Here is a 17,826-nt window from a genome sequence, read left to right on the forward strand (position 1 = left end):
TAGTGAGGCAATTTTTTTCTGAAGTCTTTAAATGAAACTACAGGATCCTGTATCCTAACCTGCTGAACATAACATAGCCCCAGTTAGAACAACATAAGCATGAACCATGGGTTATTGACAGTATACTCTATAGGGGTTATTTCCCATTGGCTTAAATGGCGCACCTGACACCCGGCCACTTTTCAGTGTTTAATGGAGAGTGGCAGGCGCGCCATATAGGCCAAAGGGTACTTATAGATGGTGTGGTTACAATAACTTTATATTGGACTTTGTGAGAAGTACTATAGCTGCCGCTATAGCTCTTCCTGCTTCACCTCTTATTGCAGAAACGTTAACGCAGAGATCTCACTGACGGATTGGTGGAGAGAAGACTCCCCACTTCGGCGATCTGTGCAAGACCCACAGCGCATCAGCCTAGTGCTCTGTCTTACCTCCTGGCCGGCCCCACTGCGCATGCGTGAGATCATGCAAACATCGCAAGATTTCCTATCTGATAGGTTGTTATGGGCAACATCTCCACTTCTAAAAACCTGCACTTTAGTAACTATTCCAAAAAGTGTAGGTTATTATTGTGCATTTGGCACTTACCACCTCTTCCTACATCTCCCTCTTAGACACTGTAGTTCAAACAGATGTGGGTTTAACAGCTAAACCCATATGTATAATTGGGTTAGGATTAGGCAAAAAAAATAAAAAATCTTATTGACACCTCAATAAAGATTAACAAAACAATTAGCATAAAATAAACAGTACAACAAAACAATCGGGACAGCGCTTAATAACATCCAAATTGTGAAATGGCAAATATAGTCTACAGCAGTCAGAACTGGTCAACAACCTTTGGTTTTAATTGTATATAAAAATAAATACATATAGATTTATAACATTTTGCACAACATACTAATACGGTTGCTCATAAATAAATACTGATCAACCTTTATCAACCAGAGCCAATATTCAATATTTCAATATAAAAAATAATAAAATATACAATCAAGCATGTGAAATGTAAAATATTGTCCCACAAGAACATATGATAAAGAAATCTATATTAGATCTCCTTGAGATACATGTATATTCCTCAATTTGATGTTATAACTCCAGTTAAGGAGATGAAAAGAGAAAAAAAAGGATTTTTAAAAATAGATACAGGAGATCTGTAATAGATGGTGTGCACACGGTTTGAATGTCTCGTTTAGAAACTGGCCGTCTACATAGAATTGAATGACTTTAATTAGGTGTAGTCTCCTGCAGTATCACGGCATCAGCCGTACAATATATACCTGGTCAGCTGAATAGTTCCAGATATCAACCCGATTCGTGTAGCCTCACACCAGCAATCGCACTGGGCTCCCACAGCCGTCCAATGATCTGGCTTTGGAGTGTGCTGGAGACCCGCAATGAATGTAGCTATGAGCGGCGTGCAAATTTACCGCGTCTCCTCCGTCTTATCAGCTGAATGGATCCAGGTGGTAGCATAAATCGGTTAACCTTGCACCAGCAATGTCACTTGGTTCCTGCAGTATTCCAACAGCCTGGCGCTGGATTGTGCTTGAGACCCACAATATACGGCGTAAGTAATTGCCGCATCTCCTCTGTCTGTGGATATATGGACCAGATTAAAACACCAGGGTCTCGATCACAGTTTGGTTATTCATTTTACAGAAGTCCACTGACGCGTTTCGCCCTTACCCATGAGGGCTTTATTAAAGATAAGGGCGAAACGCATCAGTAGACTTCTGTGAAGTGAATACCCAAACTGGTACCCAAATCCAGACACTGGTGTTTTAATCTGGTCCATATATCCACAGACAGCGGAGATGCAGCAATTACTTACGCCATATATTGTGGGTCTCAAGCGCAATCCAGTGCCAGATCATTGGAATACTGCGGGAACCAAGTGACATTGCTGGTGCAAGGTTACCTGATTTATGCTGCCACCTGGATCCATTCAGCTGAAACCGTGTGCACACCATCTATTACGGATCTCCTGTGTCTATTTTTTAAAATCCTTTTTTTTCTCTCTTCATCTCCTTAACTGGAGTTATAACATCAAATTGAGGAATATACATGTATCTCAAGGAGATATAATACAGATTTGTTTATCATATGTTCTTGTGGGACAATATTTTACATTTCACATGCTTGATTGTATATTTTATTATTTTTCTATATTGAATATTAGCTCTGGTTGATAAAGGTTGATCAGTATTTAGTTATGAGTAACCTTATTAGTATGTTTTGCAAAATTTTATAAATGTATATGTATTTATTTTTATATACAATTAAAACCAAAGGTAATTAACTAGTTCTGGCTGCTGTAGACTACTATTGCCATTTCACAATTTGGATGTTATTAAGCGCAGTCCCGATTGTTTTGTTGTATTCTGGTTCTGTATTTAGGTGTTCACACACCTAATAGTGTGGACGTGCAGCTATATACTTAGATAGTCAATTAGAGACCAGCAGGTCCCCCATATTTTGACATATTAACTATAGAGACTCTAAAGAGTTTAATTAGCACCGAGGTCAATTGTTACTGTATAAAATAAACAGTACAGCAAAATGCCATGTGCAAAAAATGGGCAAATTATGATTTTATTCCAATACAATTGCTTCAAATCATTTTACAAGAGTAACAAAAATATGACTTGTCATCCCATCACCATAGAGAAAGAAAAAGAACTGGTAAATGAAAAAAAAGACAAATAATTGTTGGGCTCCTCAAATCCACATTGAAATATTTCAGTGGACTGTTGAGGGACTTTTGTGCTACTAACATTATGAACCAGGGCTGTAACTAGGGTAGTGCAACCTGTGCCAAAGGGGGGCACCAATGCTCTTTCTGGCACAGGGCACCAAAAAGTCTAGTTACGGCTCTGTTATGAACTATAGGAAAGGCTTTCTGCTGTTATAAGAGGTGAGCTAATATTGCACAAATCAAGTTTTGTGTCAGTCTGTTTTGCAGAGGTGCAACGTTCCATCTATAAAATCCTATCATTTGTAGTCTAAAAACTAAAGAGCTGGGATGACGATGGTTAATTCATTCTGCTGTGCAGTGTGGTTTGGATAGGCCTGAGAATACTTAAAACCAGCAGAATATATGGACAAATGTGGAATGAGGCTAATATTTTACAGTTGTCTGTGCCAGAGGAATCTGTACCAAGTTCAAGGAGCAACACTATTATTCATGTAATTGTAAAGTATTTTGTTAAAATAAATAATTGTATTAAAAAAAAAGGCCAGTTGATTTTTTTTGGCCATGACACATGGCTCCTTATCTGTCTTGTTTCTTTTATACTGCTTTTTTTTATGTAATCTTATCGATCGTGCCAATAATTCTGGAGCACACTGTAGATCCACATGAGTTGTATTTGTGGTGTATGGCACCCCTCATTTGGATATGGCATCCATTAAGCAATGTGTTCTAATATGAGCACTTTGCATTGTTTGACTTGGATATAGAAAAAAATTAAAAATATGTAGAGTCAGGTGCATAAATATTGGGACATTGACAAAATTTTCACATTTTGGCCTCTATTCACCACCACAATGGATTTGAAATGAAACAAACAAGATGTGCTTTAACTGCAGATTTTCAGATTTAATTTGAGGGTAATTACATCCAAATCAGGTGAACGGTGTAGGAATTACAACAGTTTCTATATGTACCTCCCACTTTTTAAGGGGCCAAAAGTAATGGGACTATCAACTCAAAAGATATTTCATGGACAGGTGTGGGCTATTCCCTCGTTATTTCATTATCAATTAAGCAGTTGAAAGGTCTGGAGTTGATTCTAGTTGTGACATTTGCATTTGGAATCAGTTGCTGTCGACTCTCAATATGAGATCCAAAGAGCTGTCACTATCAGTGAAGCAAGCCATCATTAGGCTGAAAAATCAAAACAAACCCATCAGAGAGATAGCACACAGCCACCCCAACACAGCTTCCCCCATCTCCCACCTCACACAGAACTCCCGCCTCACACAGCTCTCCTCCCTCACACAGCTCTTCCCACTCACTGCTCACCCATCACACACAACTCCTCCCTCACAGCTCCCCTCATCTCATAGGTCTCCCCCCATCACACAGGTCTCCCCCCTCACACAGCTCTCCCCCCTCATACAGGTCTCCCCCCATCACACAGGTCCCCCCTCACAGCTAGCCCATCACACAGGTCTCCCCCCTCACAGCTAGCCCATCACACAGGTCTCCCCCCATCACACAGCTCTCCCCCCTCACACAGCTCTCCCCCCTCACACAGCTCTCCCCCCTCACAGCTCCCCATCACACAGCTCTCCTTCCTCACAGCTCCCCCATCACACAGCTCTCCTTCACAGCCCCCCCATCACATACTGGAGCTCTCCTCCCTCACACAGCTCCCTCACAGCTCTCCCATCACACAACTCCCCCCATCACATTCTGTAGCTCTCCCCTTCACAGCTCCCCCCATCACACAGGTCTCCCCCTCACAGTTCCCCTCATCACACAGTTCTCCACCCTCACAGCTCCCCCATCACACAGCTCTCCCCATCACAGCTCCCCCATCACACAGCTCCCCCATCACACAGCTCTCCCCGTCACAGCTCCTCCCTCACACAGCTCCCTCATCACAGTTCCACCGTCACACAGCTCTCCTCCCTCACAGCTCCCCCATCACACAGCTCTCCCCCTTCACAGCTCCCCCATCACACAAGTCTCCTCCCTCACAGTTCCCCCATCACACAGCTCTCCTCCCTCATGGCTCACAGCTCTCCTCCCTCATGGCTCACATCTCTCCCCATCACACAGATCTCCCATTTTACACTGCCACATGGCATTCATCTCTCGTGCCTGTAGGGTTGGCAGTCCTCATGGGTTGGATCTGTTCAAACTGGAAAAATGATTACATGCGGGCTGATGCAGAGATGAAGTCCACCGGAATTGCTCATGCAATCATCAGTAAGTACTTGCACCAGCCCCATCCTTATGCACCAGCCCTTATCCGTAATGGATAAACACCTGCATTATTAATGTTGCACAACAAAAAATACAATGTTCTAATTTGTTTCAATATAAGCTAACACCTGTGGAAAGGATATTGTTGGAACCTTTATAGACTCATTTGTATCCTATGTTTATTCATCTATAGATACTGACGACAGCTACAAAGGAATAAGCGCTCATTTTACTAAAGTTGTCTTTTAGCAGCATAATCACGCTACTGATTCGATATTCAGGTTTTATATGTTTGTCTGGTATCACTAGGTTGTTCTGGTGAATGTTTTTTACATATGTGTGTGTGAATTAAATCGCTGAATATTAGCTAAATATACAGAGAGCGCTTCATTATTCTATATATCCTTCTTATCTCAGTAGGGGTCTAGTTTTTGGTTTAATACAAGATAATGAGCTGCCTCTCCTGTCCATGTGTGCTTTGATTGAGCATTATATTGTGGTATGCTTTAAAGTGACATCTTGTTGAAAGGACATGGGTCCTTTTTATTTAGCATATAGGTCAGATAAAATAGATCAGACAAGCACGATGGATTCAGTCCCTTGCTTTACAGTGGAATAGAGAACCCTTTCTTCCATGCGCTGTTTGTAAATAGTAATTGAAGACAAATTGTATGACTCTCATAAACTCATGCTGAAAAGCCACATGACACTTATTCACCACATTAAGCAGTCACATATCAGATACACAGACCAGTGAGGGATCTTTGTTACTGTGTGATGATTATTGTGTGGATTTATGTGAAGAGCTGTGAAATTACCCCTCGGAGCACAAATGCAACCATTAATTTATGACTTAATTGATCAAAATCATCAAATAAGTTACTCTGCAAAGTTGTGATATCACATAATCCATCTGAAACCTGGTAGGTGTCAAATACGGCTAGAGGTGCAATTAATTCAGTACGTAATTCGATTTATGTAATGCCGACTTTGAACACATCAATACAATATATACATTTTTTTTTAGACGAAAGATTATATTGTTCAGAAGTTGATATTGGTAAATAAAGCTGCTATATATATTATAAACCCACACTCCGACACAAGCCAAATAAAAAAGGTGATACTTCATGCATAATTACATATAGTTTCTTAACTTGCAAAATCAAGACAATTTAAAAGAGATTGTTATAATTATCTGCGATAATTAAATTTCAGGACCCCTCCTAGCCCCTCTCCCATCATGGCGATAAGCAGAATTTTTCTACTTAGATTGTTGCCTGCATTTAGCAAAACACTCAGCTGGCCAGGCGTTACTGGCACAAAATGGTAATGGCTGAATTCCTGCTTCCATTGTGCCACGCACACTGACTAAATTTGGACTTTCAATTCTGCTTTTTAAAAAAAAAAAAAAACACACATCATTATATACAATATATAACTTATATACTATTGTTTTACCTTATACATGCATTAATTAACATTACATATATATCAATTATTAAATTAATATTGTCTAAACATTACTGCACTAAAAAATTACAAAAACAAGAGATTAGGCGCTAATGGATAAAAAGATATACATATATATCTCTATAATCTTGCAGTCAAATGACCAAACTATTTTTTGTTAATAGCAGCAAAATGACATGTGTGCTTGTGAATACACACCTACACCATCACATACTATGGAGTAACAAAGACATACAAAGAAAAAAGTCTATATGCGCTGATAAGACACCGTTAATTTATAAAGTAGAATAGAATAATCAGGGGGTCTGATGTTCAATTAAAAAATATATATTTATTGATATAATCTATATACAATATATATTTATTTATTCAGATTAGGATATGACTAGCCAAATTGCAAACATTTATATTTGAACATGTAACACATACATATGTACCAACAAATACTACATATAAAAATACATAAAACTAGTTGAATAACAATAGTGATCACAATGACTCCATGGAGATCTCCAAGTCTAATCTATAAATTACACTGCTATTAATAGGACTCAGTCCATATATTCATAAAATATCGCTCCTGGTTTTAAACCACAAATCAGATGCAAATGGAAACATAAAAACTTGTATAGTCACCACTCTCCACTAATGTTAGTAGTTAGCACTCAGTATGCTGTGCGGGATTAGGCAGTCCTGAATATCTCCCATGCTGTAAAGAGTGGTGCAGCGGCTGTGCTCTCACGCCGCCCGTATATCCACCTGCGGGGGTCCGCCTGGGCCACAAATGCTGATGATAGAATTGGACGTCACTAGCCTCTATATTCCAGATGGTATGGAGGATTCCCCCCAGTGGACAGCAACAACAATGGAAAGTGTATGGCAACCAGTCCCAGCGATGGCGAAGGAGTTAATGCACTAAGATAACGATTGTCCAGACGTGCATTCGCATAGGGCTTTGGATCCTCTAATCGGTTTCGCTCCTCTATAGAAGGAGCTTTTTCACTCTTTGAAAAAGCTCCCTCTATACATGTCATTTATAGATTAGACTTGGAGATCTCAATGGAGTCATTGTGATCACTATTGTTGTTTAATTAGTTTTATGTATTTTTATATGTTGTATTTGTTGGTACATATGTATGTGTTACATGTTCAAATATAAATGTTTGCAATTTGACTAGTCATATCCTAGTATGAATAAATAAATATATATTGCACATAGAATACATCATTAAATATATATATTTTTTTATTAAACATCAGACCCCCTGAGTATTCTATTCTACTCTATAAATGAATGGTGTATTATCAGCACAATTAACTTTTTTCTTTGCACTAAAAAAATGCAGAAAAGGCACAGTACAGAGAAGGTACAAATATGATACTTTATACAACTGATCAATACATCTGCACTTGCAAACTCCATCCGTGTACGTACATATGTCTGATCCAACTCATGCACAGTCACCGATTGCCAATGTGTAGTTTGTAGAAATCCGCCAGATACGTCAGTATTTCCATTTGCATCCGATTCAGAACCAGCCCCACAACATTAAATAATACTTTAGAATAGAACCAGACATGCTGGTAAACATTTGAAAGATGAGGGTTATCATCCTGTGTATGCTGCTATTTTCCTATCACACTAAGGCACTGGTCTCCAACGTTAATTGAGGTGTGAGCTACTTTAGAGAAATTAAACCTCCTGAAGAGCTACTAAAATTGTAGAAAAAAAAAATCTAGCTAAAAACCGAACAATTGTAGGTCATTTAATGACAATGAAAAAATAAAATAAAAATGCATTTAATTATCACAGTTTTATTGTTGTAGTTTGTAAATAAAATTTAAGCACAGGCACATTTCACTGCTAATTACCGGCTCCAAGGAGGTACGTGCAGTAGAGGAGCAAAATATATAGGCAGGGCTGCTGTGTGATTTCCGTCAGGGCTGGGCAGGAGTCACTTGTCGCTGTAGCGTAGACACCGTGGGTGGAACCACGGGGAAGCACGTCAGGTGATTGCTGTAGAGGCTGCGGTAATCACCTGACTTGCTTCCCTGTGGCTCCACCCATGGCGTCGATGCCACGGGGGAGTACACGTCAGGGGTCACTTCCAATAGTTAACTCGGCAGTAATTGAGCTAGGTGAGCTACCAAAATTAAGACCGCGAGCTACTGGTAGCTCACGCACTACAGGTTGGAGACCACTGCGCTAAGGGGTATATTTACTAAGTTGCGGGTTTTTAGAAGTGGAGATGTTGCCCATAGCAACCAATCAGATTCTTCTTATCATTTATCTAGCACGTTCTAGGAAGATAATATCTAGAATCTGATTGGTTGCTATGGGCAGTTCACAGTGAAGTTGGAAGTGACATGACTGCCCGGCCTAAGCATGAACATCTAGAATTCATCAAGTTTGGACAAATTGTTTGTAGCTGATTAGGACAGATAACCCTACAGTATGTTACTTTGCACAGTTTAAGAATAATAGGTGTCAATGTCTTTCACACATGCTGCAAAAATAGAATGCCAGTCTGCAGAACAGCCCTTAAGAAGAATGGAGGGACTTGTGGTAATGCATTGGAAGAAGCAAAGACGTAAAGTCGCTACATTGTAAAAAAAAAAAAAAAAAAATTGGGATAGTGAAGTGCATTTAAAACGTACCCCTAGCCTACACACAGTGATGTCAACCATTGTGTGTGCTAAAATGATATTCATTAGTATACAGTCAGTCCACTAAGGGTGAGTAAATTCACTTAAGCTTGAGGAGGTCATTCTGTGGGCTGAACCAGTCAATATACAGTATAATGCAGAGAATCAATTGACTAGGAACCACTATCACCACCGAGACATGAGTAACAAAGCATTTTTCTTCTGCTAACTTCTTAGTGAATTGCTTGGTGACATTGTCATTCAGAGCACAAATGGCTGTATCCCATCGCATGTAGCCAGTTAGTAAACATCAAAAAGAAACGAATATGCTATAAGCACTAGTCTGCTCTCCAGGTATGTCTGGGGACTCCCAAAGTTTTGGGGAGCCCCATGGACTCCTGGTAGAGTAGGTTGTTGGCATGGGCGTTCAAAGCTGCCTGCATCCATTCCCTGCAAGGTAACATGAGCCCGGGAGTCTCTAGGACTCGCCGCAGCTCAGCAGGGTGCCGGAACTATGACATGAGCTAATAGGCATGAGCGTCCTGTTGGCGTAGCTTTCCTCCCTGGCGTACCAACTATTTGGACGAGACCTGTAAGACTCCCGCAGATAGAGAGCCATACAGGACTCTAGGGGCACCACAAGTACCCTGTATCACAACGCTTATATAATGGGTCATAGTGTCACTAACCACCAGGGTTTATGTCATCCTTTAGCCCGGTGCACTACAACGCCCAGCAATACTCCTGCACTTCAAGATGCACCATATAGTGAATATACCTGTTCATAACTGTGTCTCTATGCTACTTGTTATTCTACCTGGTTAAATAAGCCTAAGATCTGGTCAGTGGCGTCACAAAGGGGGTGCGGGCCGCACCTGGATGTCACCCGTCGAGGGGTGACACCAAGGTGCTGGCTCCCCCTCAGTGACAGGAGCTGGGTGCTGCACTGTATCATTAAGTGCAGCACTCGGCTCCTGTCACAGTGAGGGAGCCGGCACTCCGCACCTCAGAGACTACACTTGTCCGCAAGACCACACCCCTTTTTGACGGCGCGCGCCTGGCATCCCTCCCCGCACCGGGTGTCACATTGGGGAGGGACACCACTGGACCTGGTGAAGATGTACCATGCGTGGACTGCCTGCCACAAGCACCATTCTACTGTGCAACACACTTAACATCCTACACACTCTGAATTGTCCTCTTGCTGGATAAATCTATTTAACACCCAGTGTTCTTCACAGGCACATTCCCCTGCATTCTACTAATAGGTTCTGGACTTCGTACACGATCCAGCAGCCTCCAGGTAATAGCTAATGGACCCCAGTGTCCTACCCTGTGCAATGTGATATCGCTATTCTCAAGGGTTTGTGTTAACTTGGCCCACCTCGTCTTCATGGACCCACAATTTGCGGCATTATGCTGTGTAAGGGTGGGGCCTAATTACAAGAAGTTCTGGCCCTGCCCCCACAGTGTTCAGCTGCAACTACTCCCCTAACTGTGTGGAGTTTGCATATTCTCCCCATGTTTGCATGGGTTTCCTCCAGGTACTTCAGCTTCCTCCCACACTCTAAAAATATTCTGATAGGTTAACTGGCTCCCAACAAATAACCCTAGTGTGTATGTGCGTGTACATGTTAGCAGGGGCACCGAGGGGGGGGGAGCTGGTACTCTTTACCTGGGCCCGGGCCTGTTTGAAGGTCCCATGACCTGCAACCCCCCCCCCCACCACCGCCCCGATACTTTGGGCAGAGAGAGAGCTGACTGATTGCTGCTGGAGCAGCCTCTCTCCCCAGCGCAGCGCACACCCTGCTGTCATGCTGTGTGGTGGACTAGGAAGACTGCATTCAGTCCTCTCCCTGCGTGATGTGCTGGGGGGGGGAGCGATCACACTTGCCCGCCCCCCTTTCCTGAGCATCAGCTTCTCCCCACAGCGGAGGCCACGACTATATTATAATTTTTCTTTTTTGTAAGAAGGTGGTCTGGCCACACCTGCCCGAGTTGGCCATGCACTCTCCCAGTACCAGGGCCCGGCATAGCTCTTGGCGGCCCTGCATGTGAGGACCGAGTTTGGGAACCACTGGTGTAATCTGCTAATTAGGAATTTTATTTATCCATCTAAGCCACAGATTTATTGTGTGAAAATCTATCTTAGATATTATCTTTTATTTATAAAGCTCCAACATTGTGCTCATCACTGTACAATGAGGGGGCAGGCTCCAGGCGAATAACATACTGTATGACATGAAACAGAAGGTATAGATGACCCTGCTATAATGAGCTTACAATCTATGTACAGCTTTTTGAACAATCATTTTCTGAGTGAACAAAGCTGTCCAGCCATTCTAGCAAGGGTTAGACGGCACCGTTCACATGAAAAACATGTTTAAGGTTTCGCTCACTCACTATAAAAGGGATTATTTTGGGATAGGGAAGCGGGTGATTGAGGACCTTTCAGGACATAATAGTGAGATCTGGTAGGGAATTTTGAGGACGTGAGCAGACAGGGGAACCTGCCCTGCCAAAATATTCCTGCTATCCTTTTATAATATTAATAAAAGGTCAACCTTATCTGTTGAAGTCATGTTACCAATTTGCATAAAGGGATGATATGTATGTACTATGTATGCATAAGGTTACAGCGCAAGTTAAAGAGGAGGATACAGACAGCTCTGCAGATAGGTGAGCAGAGAGTAATGACAGATCCTGTTTATCTATGAAGCTGCTAATTAGACAGGGTTCATACAATATCGGAGAGCTGACTACGCGGCATATGTTGGAGTGGGATAAGAAGGTGTCTAAGAAAAGCGTAATGGTTCGATAATGTCACCGTGCTGATTAGTAATGACTTCAGCTGAAACCGTCTGCCTGTGAAATTCTCAGACTGAGCGTTCTGACTTTAACCCTTCGCTGCCAGAGCTCAGTCACAGCATACTGCAACGCCGGCCACCAGGGCACCGGTCACACGTAAACCACGCAGATTGTGTGAGACTGCTCTGTATAACTTAATCATTGCCGACACTGGAAATCCCCTGACCTGACACATACAGATAATAAAAAGCTGGAGAGTGACAAGAACGGTGTTAGAGGATTTGTGGGGACAAATGGGCACATTTTATTTTAAAGTCTGTTGCTTTCATTTAAAGCCTGAAGTTTTCTGTTTCCACTGCCGTATATAGGGAATCTGGACCTCATTCAGAGCCAGACGCTATTTGCGCTCGCTCGTTCAGAAAAAAGGGGTGGCTATTCAAATGAACCGTTCCCTCTTTGCGGTCTGTTCACGCCTCTATGTCTGAATGAGCGAACAAAACATGCAGTAGTTTTTTAGAAAAATACGCCCCCTGGCCGCTCGCATCCTACGTCATGTCCGCTATTTAGTAGATTAATCGAGTACATCGACCAGCGTATGAACTGCTCGCTATTCTTGTGGTTGGTTTTTCCTACCGCAATCTTGCGAGCAGTTCTGACTATAAAATAACCCAGTGACGTGGTCAATGACGCTGCTGTATTAATTATGCACACCCTTAAAACGCCCGTTTTGACCTTTAAGCACGCCTGCATTCGGATCTCCACTCCCCGTTTTCAAGCACCTTCCCCTGTTACCACCCACATACACCTCCTCCTGTCACTCATATTAGCAGGCATTCGCTATTTAGCAAACAAACGATTTTCGGCCGCACTGACTGGTTCACGCATGCGTATTACGATCCGTATGCATGCGCAGTTGTGCAAACATCGTTCGGAACGAACGAGCGGCCACTTACGAGCGGCTCTGAATCAGGCCCTCTGTCTGTTAGCCAAATGCTTTCTATAGACTGCAATTGATAAAGTGGAAAAAAACAAGCAGACACTTTTAAGAGCTACAAATTCGGTATACTAAGGGGCCTATGTTTCAAGCTTTTCTTCATAAAATTATGTAGAAACTTCAGAGCGGCCAAAATGATGGTCGCGATGGTCAAGACCATCGCGACCATCGGGCTTGCGATGAGACCCTTGCGGTAGGGTCTCCCTGCCACAAGCCCTGGAGTGATTTTGGCTCTATCAGAGCCAAAAGCACTCCCACTGACATCACTAGTGATGTTAGTGGGGCCGGCCCCAGACGGTAGGCGTTCCCATGGGAACGCCTCCGTCTGGGCAGCCACGCCCCCGGCACGCCCACCAATGTGGGCGTGCTGTCACTCACCATCGACAGCACGCCCCCTTTGGTGCGAGACCCATAACGACGGCTTGGCTGTAACGTCGTGTGCATGCGCACTTGGGCAATATCGACTCGCTTGCGAGCGTTCAGCGCTCGCGAGCGGGTCTGAATTAGGTCCTCTGTCTCTTAGTATGCAGAAAAATGTCACCTGTGGGTCTATTTATCAATATCTGATACTGCTACAATTAAAACACAGTTAAGGCAGCTGAGTTATTCTCAGTCATTTAAGCACGTGAGTGTCAGGGACTGTGTGCCTGTGTAACCTGGTCTAGCCATTTTGTGCATATGCAGCAGAACTAATAGTCCAGATTTGAGCTCTCAGGGCCTGATTCAGACCCGGTCGCAAGCGCTGAGTGCTCGCAACCGAGTCGATGGTGGCCCACAGCGCATGCGCACGACGGAGCCGGCTCGGTCGTGCGCATGCGCGAGACCGGTCTAGCGACGGGCACTCGGTCGCTCCGGGTCTCGCAACAAAGGGGGCGAGCTGTCGATGTTGAGTGACAGCTCACCCCCTTTGGTGGGCGGGCCGGGGGGTTGCTGCCCAAATGGAGGCGTTCCCATGAGAACGCCTGTCGTTTGGGGGCGGCCCCACTGACATCACAATTGATGTCAGTGGGAGAGCTTCCGGCTCTGTTAGAGCCGAAATCTCTCTGGGGCTTGCGGCCACGAGACCCTACCACAAGGGTCTCGTCGCAAGCCCGATGGTCACGATGGTCTTGACCACTGCAATCATCATCATGGCTGCTCGCGTAACTGTGGGTGGTCACCCACAGCTATGCGAGCGGCCAGGAGGCCGTTCTAAAAAAAAAAAAGCCCGGCCCTGATTTTAATTTATTAAAATAATAAAGTTTTTTTTCAATTATTTTCTCTCACCCTCTAATTGCCATCCTGAAATAGCGATGACAAAACATAGCCTGCAGTGGTAACCCCTAGATAAACAGGGCAAAGTCCTATCTAAGTAAAAAGTAGAGCTTTTCATTGTTTAATAAACAGACCCAGCAGAGAGGTAAGTTTCCTGTCTCAGAAATAAACCATTCCTGATACCTAATGGTACATACACACGGGACGATCGTCAACGATATTGTTAAACGATCTCCTGGGTGTTGTGGATGATCGATATCGATCATCCAGCACACCACCAACCCACCATCGATGGCCAACGACCCGCTATCAACGATCGCGGGTCTCTATAGTACCCTGGTTGATATCGACAAGGTTGGCCTGCATGCACGGGCGATGGACGATATAGTTATAGTCCATACAGGTCGTTGATGGGTTGGAGGCACAGAAAATTGCACAATATGAACGATAACGATATGATCAATATCATTATCGTTCATATCGTGCATTTTAATCGTACCGTGTGTACGCACTTTAAGACTGTAGTTTGCAGCAAAATATATCCGTAAGTGTAATCAGAATAGGACCATGCAGAACTCTACAAAGATTTGCAAGTTAATAATTTATAGTTGGAGACTTTCAGTATCAAGTAGCACATGAATTAGGAAGCAGCAAATATAAGTACCTGCTATACGAGGCAGCAATAAAATGTCTTCATTTAAAATGTAAAAATTGGGACCCTCTTCGAAATGATACAGAAAGCAAACTTAGGGGAAAGCACAGGATTGGCAAAGAGGATTCCAACGTCACTTTTTGGTTCTTTGGGCCAGATTCAGCAGCGATCTTGCACAGAACACAGCTTCGGAATCTGGCCCAATCACAGCTGCTGAATCTGGCGATAATATGGTAATGCTTGCCAAAGCTCAGCCGGGATAAAGACTCCCACTGCTGCTTTCTCATATCGGTCCACTGTCGCTCTTCTGCGTAAACATCGGTACCATCTACACACATCGACCACTCAGGCTGCAGCATTACACCAGGTCTGACCTGCCGCAGACACTGCAAGTCTCTTCGCACACAGTGGGCTCTCAAGTTGCATATGCAGTGGCAGTGACTAATTTATGCGCGCCCATGCAACGGCGTGCAAACGGACAGGCACTCCTGCATTCTCCTACCACTCCCCCACGCTCACAGCCTGTCACTCACTCTGCGATGGATTCCTCTGTGCGTACGTAATTGCAGTGCGATTGCAGCGCACGCACAGTGCAGATTTAGCACATGCACAATGGGTAACAATTTCTCGATCTGCGTACGCAGTTGCATTTGCGATCGCTGTGGAATCAGGCCCTCTGTGTATATATATGAAATGCACAAGATGTTTTGGAACTAGGGCCCTCATTCAGAGCTGCTCGTAAGCGGTCGTTCACTCTTTCCGAGCGATGTTCGCACATCTGCGCATGCGTACGGTTTGTAATACGCATGCGTGAACCAGTCAGTGCGGCCGAAAATCGTTTGTTCACTAAATAGCGAGTGCCTGCTAATTTGAGTGACAGGAGGAGGCGTATGTGGGTGGTAACAAGGGAAGGTGCTTGAAAACGGGGAGTGGAGATCAGAACGCAGGCGTGCTTAAAGGTCAAAACGGGCGTTTTAAGGGAGTGCATAATTAATACAGCAGCGTCATTGACCACGTCACTTGTTTTTTTTTTACTCAGAACTGCTCGCAAAATAACGGTTGAAAAAACCAACCACAAGAATAGCGAGCAGTTCATACGCTGTACGATGTACTCGATTAATCTAATAAATAGCGGACATGACGTATGGTGCGAGCGGCAAGGGGGCGTTTTTGTCAAAATTACAACCGCAAGTTTTGCTCGCTCGTTCAGACTTAGAGGCGTGAACAGACTGCAATGTGCGAACGGATCATTTGAATAGCCACCCCTTGTTTTTGAACGAACAACCGCAAATAGCGAGCGGCTCTGAATGAGGGCCTAGGATTCCAGCTCACATTGTGCTATTCTGAGTTAGTGGTTGGTTCTTCTTTTGATATTTCTTATTCACAGTTACATTTGCAAATATGACAAAGTTATTTTCACTTCTGCATGAATGAGAACAAGCTGTCATCTGCTGCATCACAATTTGTGGAACCCTTCTAGTGCACAGGTCTGTCTTTACAACGCTATCTAGGGAACGGTTATATTATCGATCTGTAGTAGATGTGCTACCACTAAATATTATCGCCATTTAATCGTGCACTAGGCTTTGAAACCTAAATATTATATATATGGGTGAGACTATCATGTGATATCTAATAAAGCAGTTTAACACAACATTGGGCCTGATTCGTTAAGAATCGCAACTGCAACAGCGTATGTAGATGGCCGATTGTTGCGTACTGCGTGTGCGTATGCATCGCAGTGTGTGAAGGCACCACTGCGAACGCACTGAACCACGCAAAGTGATTGACAGGCAGTGAGCGTTTGGGGGTGGTGACAGGGGGGTGGTCGGAGAAACTCAGACGTACCTGTCTGTCTGAACGCTGTTGCATGGGCGAGTATATATTAACCAGTGCGCTTGCATATGCAGCTTGTGTACTTTCTGCGTGCTACTAGGTTAGCAATAAGGTCAGGGCTGCTGTAATTCTGTGTGAGGGGCCGATGGAACTATATGTTACCGATGTTTATGGAGGTTTGCAAGGTATTACGGATTTGAGTTAGCGGCAGTAGGCGTCTCTATGCTGGCAGTGTGACGGCATTGCGATTGCGATCATTAGCATATTTTCGCAGCAGACCTGCGTGTGATTACGGAGCTGCGATCGCAGTAGCGATCCTTAGTGAATCAGGCCCATTGTCCCTTGTGATAGCAATAAGCAAATGATAACACTAAAATGACATAGAAAACACGCATCGCATTAGAGAACACACATCACATTAGAGTGCATAAGTCCTGTAGGCAATATGGGGCCTGGTTCAGAACTGCACACTAACTGCACGCAAGGCTGATGTACACATAGTTGAGCTATTATTTGCTACTGCGCATGCACTTAAAGTTCAGAAAGCCCCTATGACGCATGTGTTACCCTGATTGTACGCATAAATGCGCTGTTGCGTGCGGGACCGCTGCCTGGGTGGCGTCCTGAAGTGAACGCAAAAACCGTGGCATGGGGTTGTTATGATAGTGTCATGGGCCATAGGCAGGTGCAAGCGTCAATAGTGCACACGGTGGCGCACCGATGGTGGAGTGTCTTGAATCACTGGTATGTTGCACCATGCAGCACCACTGAAAGTGGGCGTATCAGTGCTTACACAGACAGGCGCACACTACTACACAGGGGGTAGGCTGAAATTTGCATATTATCTCCACCTCTGCTCCACAGACCTATATAAGACATATGGCTGCAACTGCCTCTGAATCAGGCCTATGATGTTCACACGACCAATGAGCAAGCAATCTCCAAATCTAATTAACCTTCTCTCAATTTGCCCCAGCGGTGAGTGGATCAATAAATGGATTTACTGACCTGTGAGAAAATCAGGGTCGGGAACAGGCTCAGATATCTCTTCGTGACATTGTGTTTCTGACGGTATAGTGGCTACAAGTAGACCATCTGGTAGCTGGTGCTCTAGACCACGCGCAAAGTTATTCTGTCTACAATGGAAGAATACATATCACTGATAACAGGCAGGGTAGGGTAATTCCTCCATTATAAAGGTTCAGAGAAGAGGTTGTAATTGTA

General features: G+C 43.8%; 1 protein-coding gene across 2 annotated transcripts in view; it reads right to left on the bottom strand.

Annotated features, from left to right (window-relative positions):
* The window catches only part of ASTN1 (astrotactin 1), a 408,165-nt gene that overhangs the window by 47,219 nt on the left and 343,120 nt on the right, over positions 1-17,826 (bottom strand). For both annotated transcript variants that reach the window (XM_088461906.1, XM_088461905.1), the window contains exon 14: positions 17,611-17,738. In XM_088461906.1, coding sequence (XP_088318032.1) covers positions 17,611-17,738 — 128 coding nt within the window. The remainder of the gene's footprint in view (positions 1-17,610; positions 17,739-17,826) is intronic.

The sequence above is a fragment of the Taudactylus pleione genome, unplaced genomic scaffold, assembly GCF_031769625.1.
Source record: "Taudactylus pleione unplaced genomic scaffold, aTauple2 ptg001123l, whole genome shotgun sequence".
Classification (NCBI taxonomy): Eukaryota; Metazoa; Chordata; class Amphibia; order Anura; family Myobatrachidae; genus Taudactylus; species Taudactylus pleione.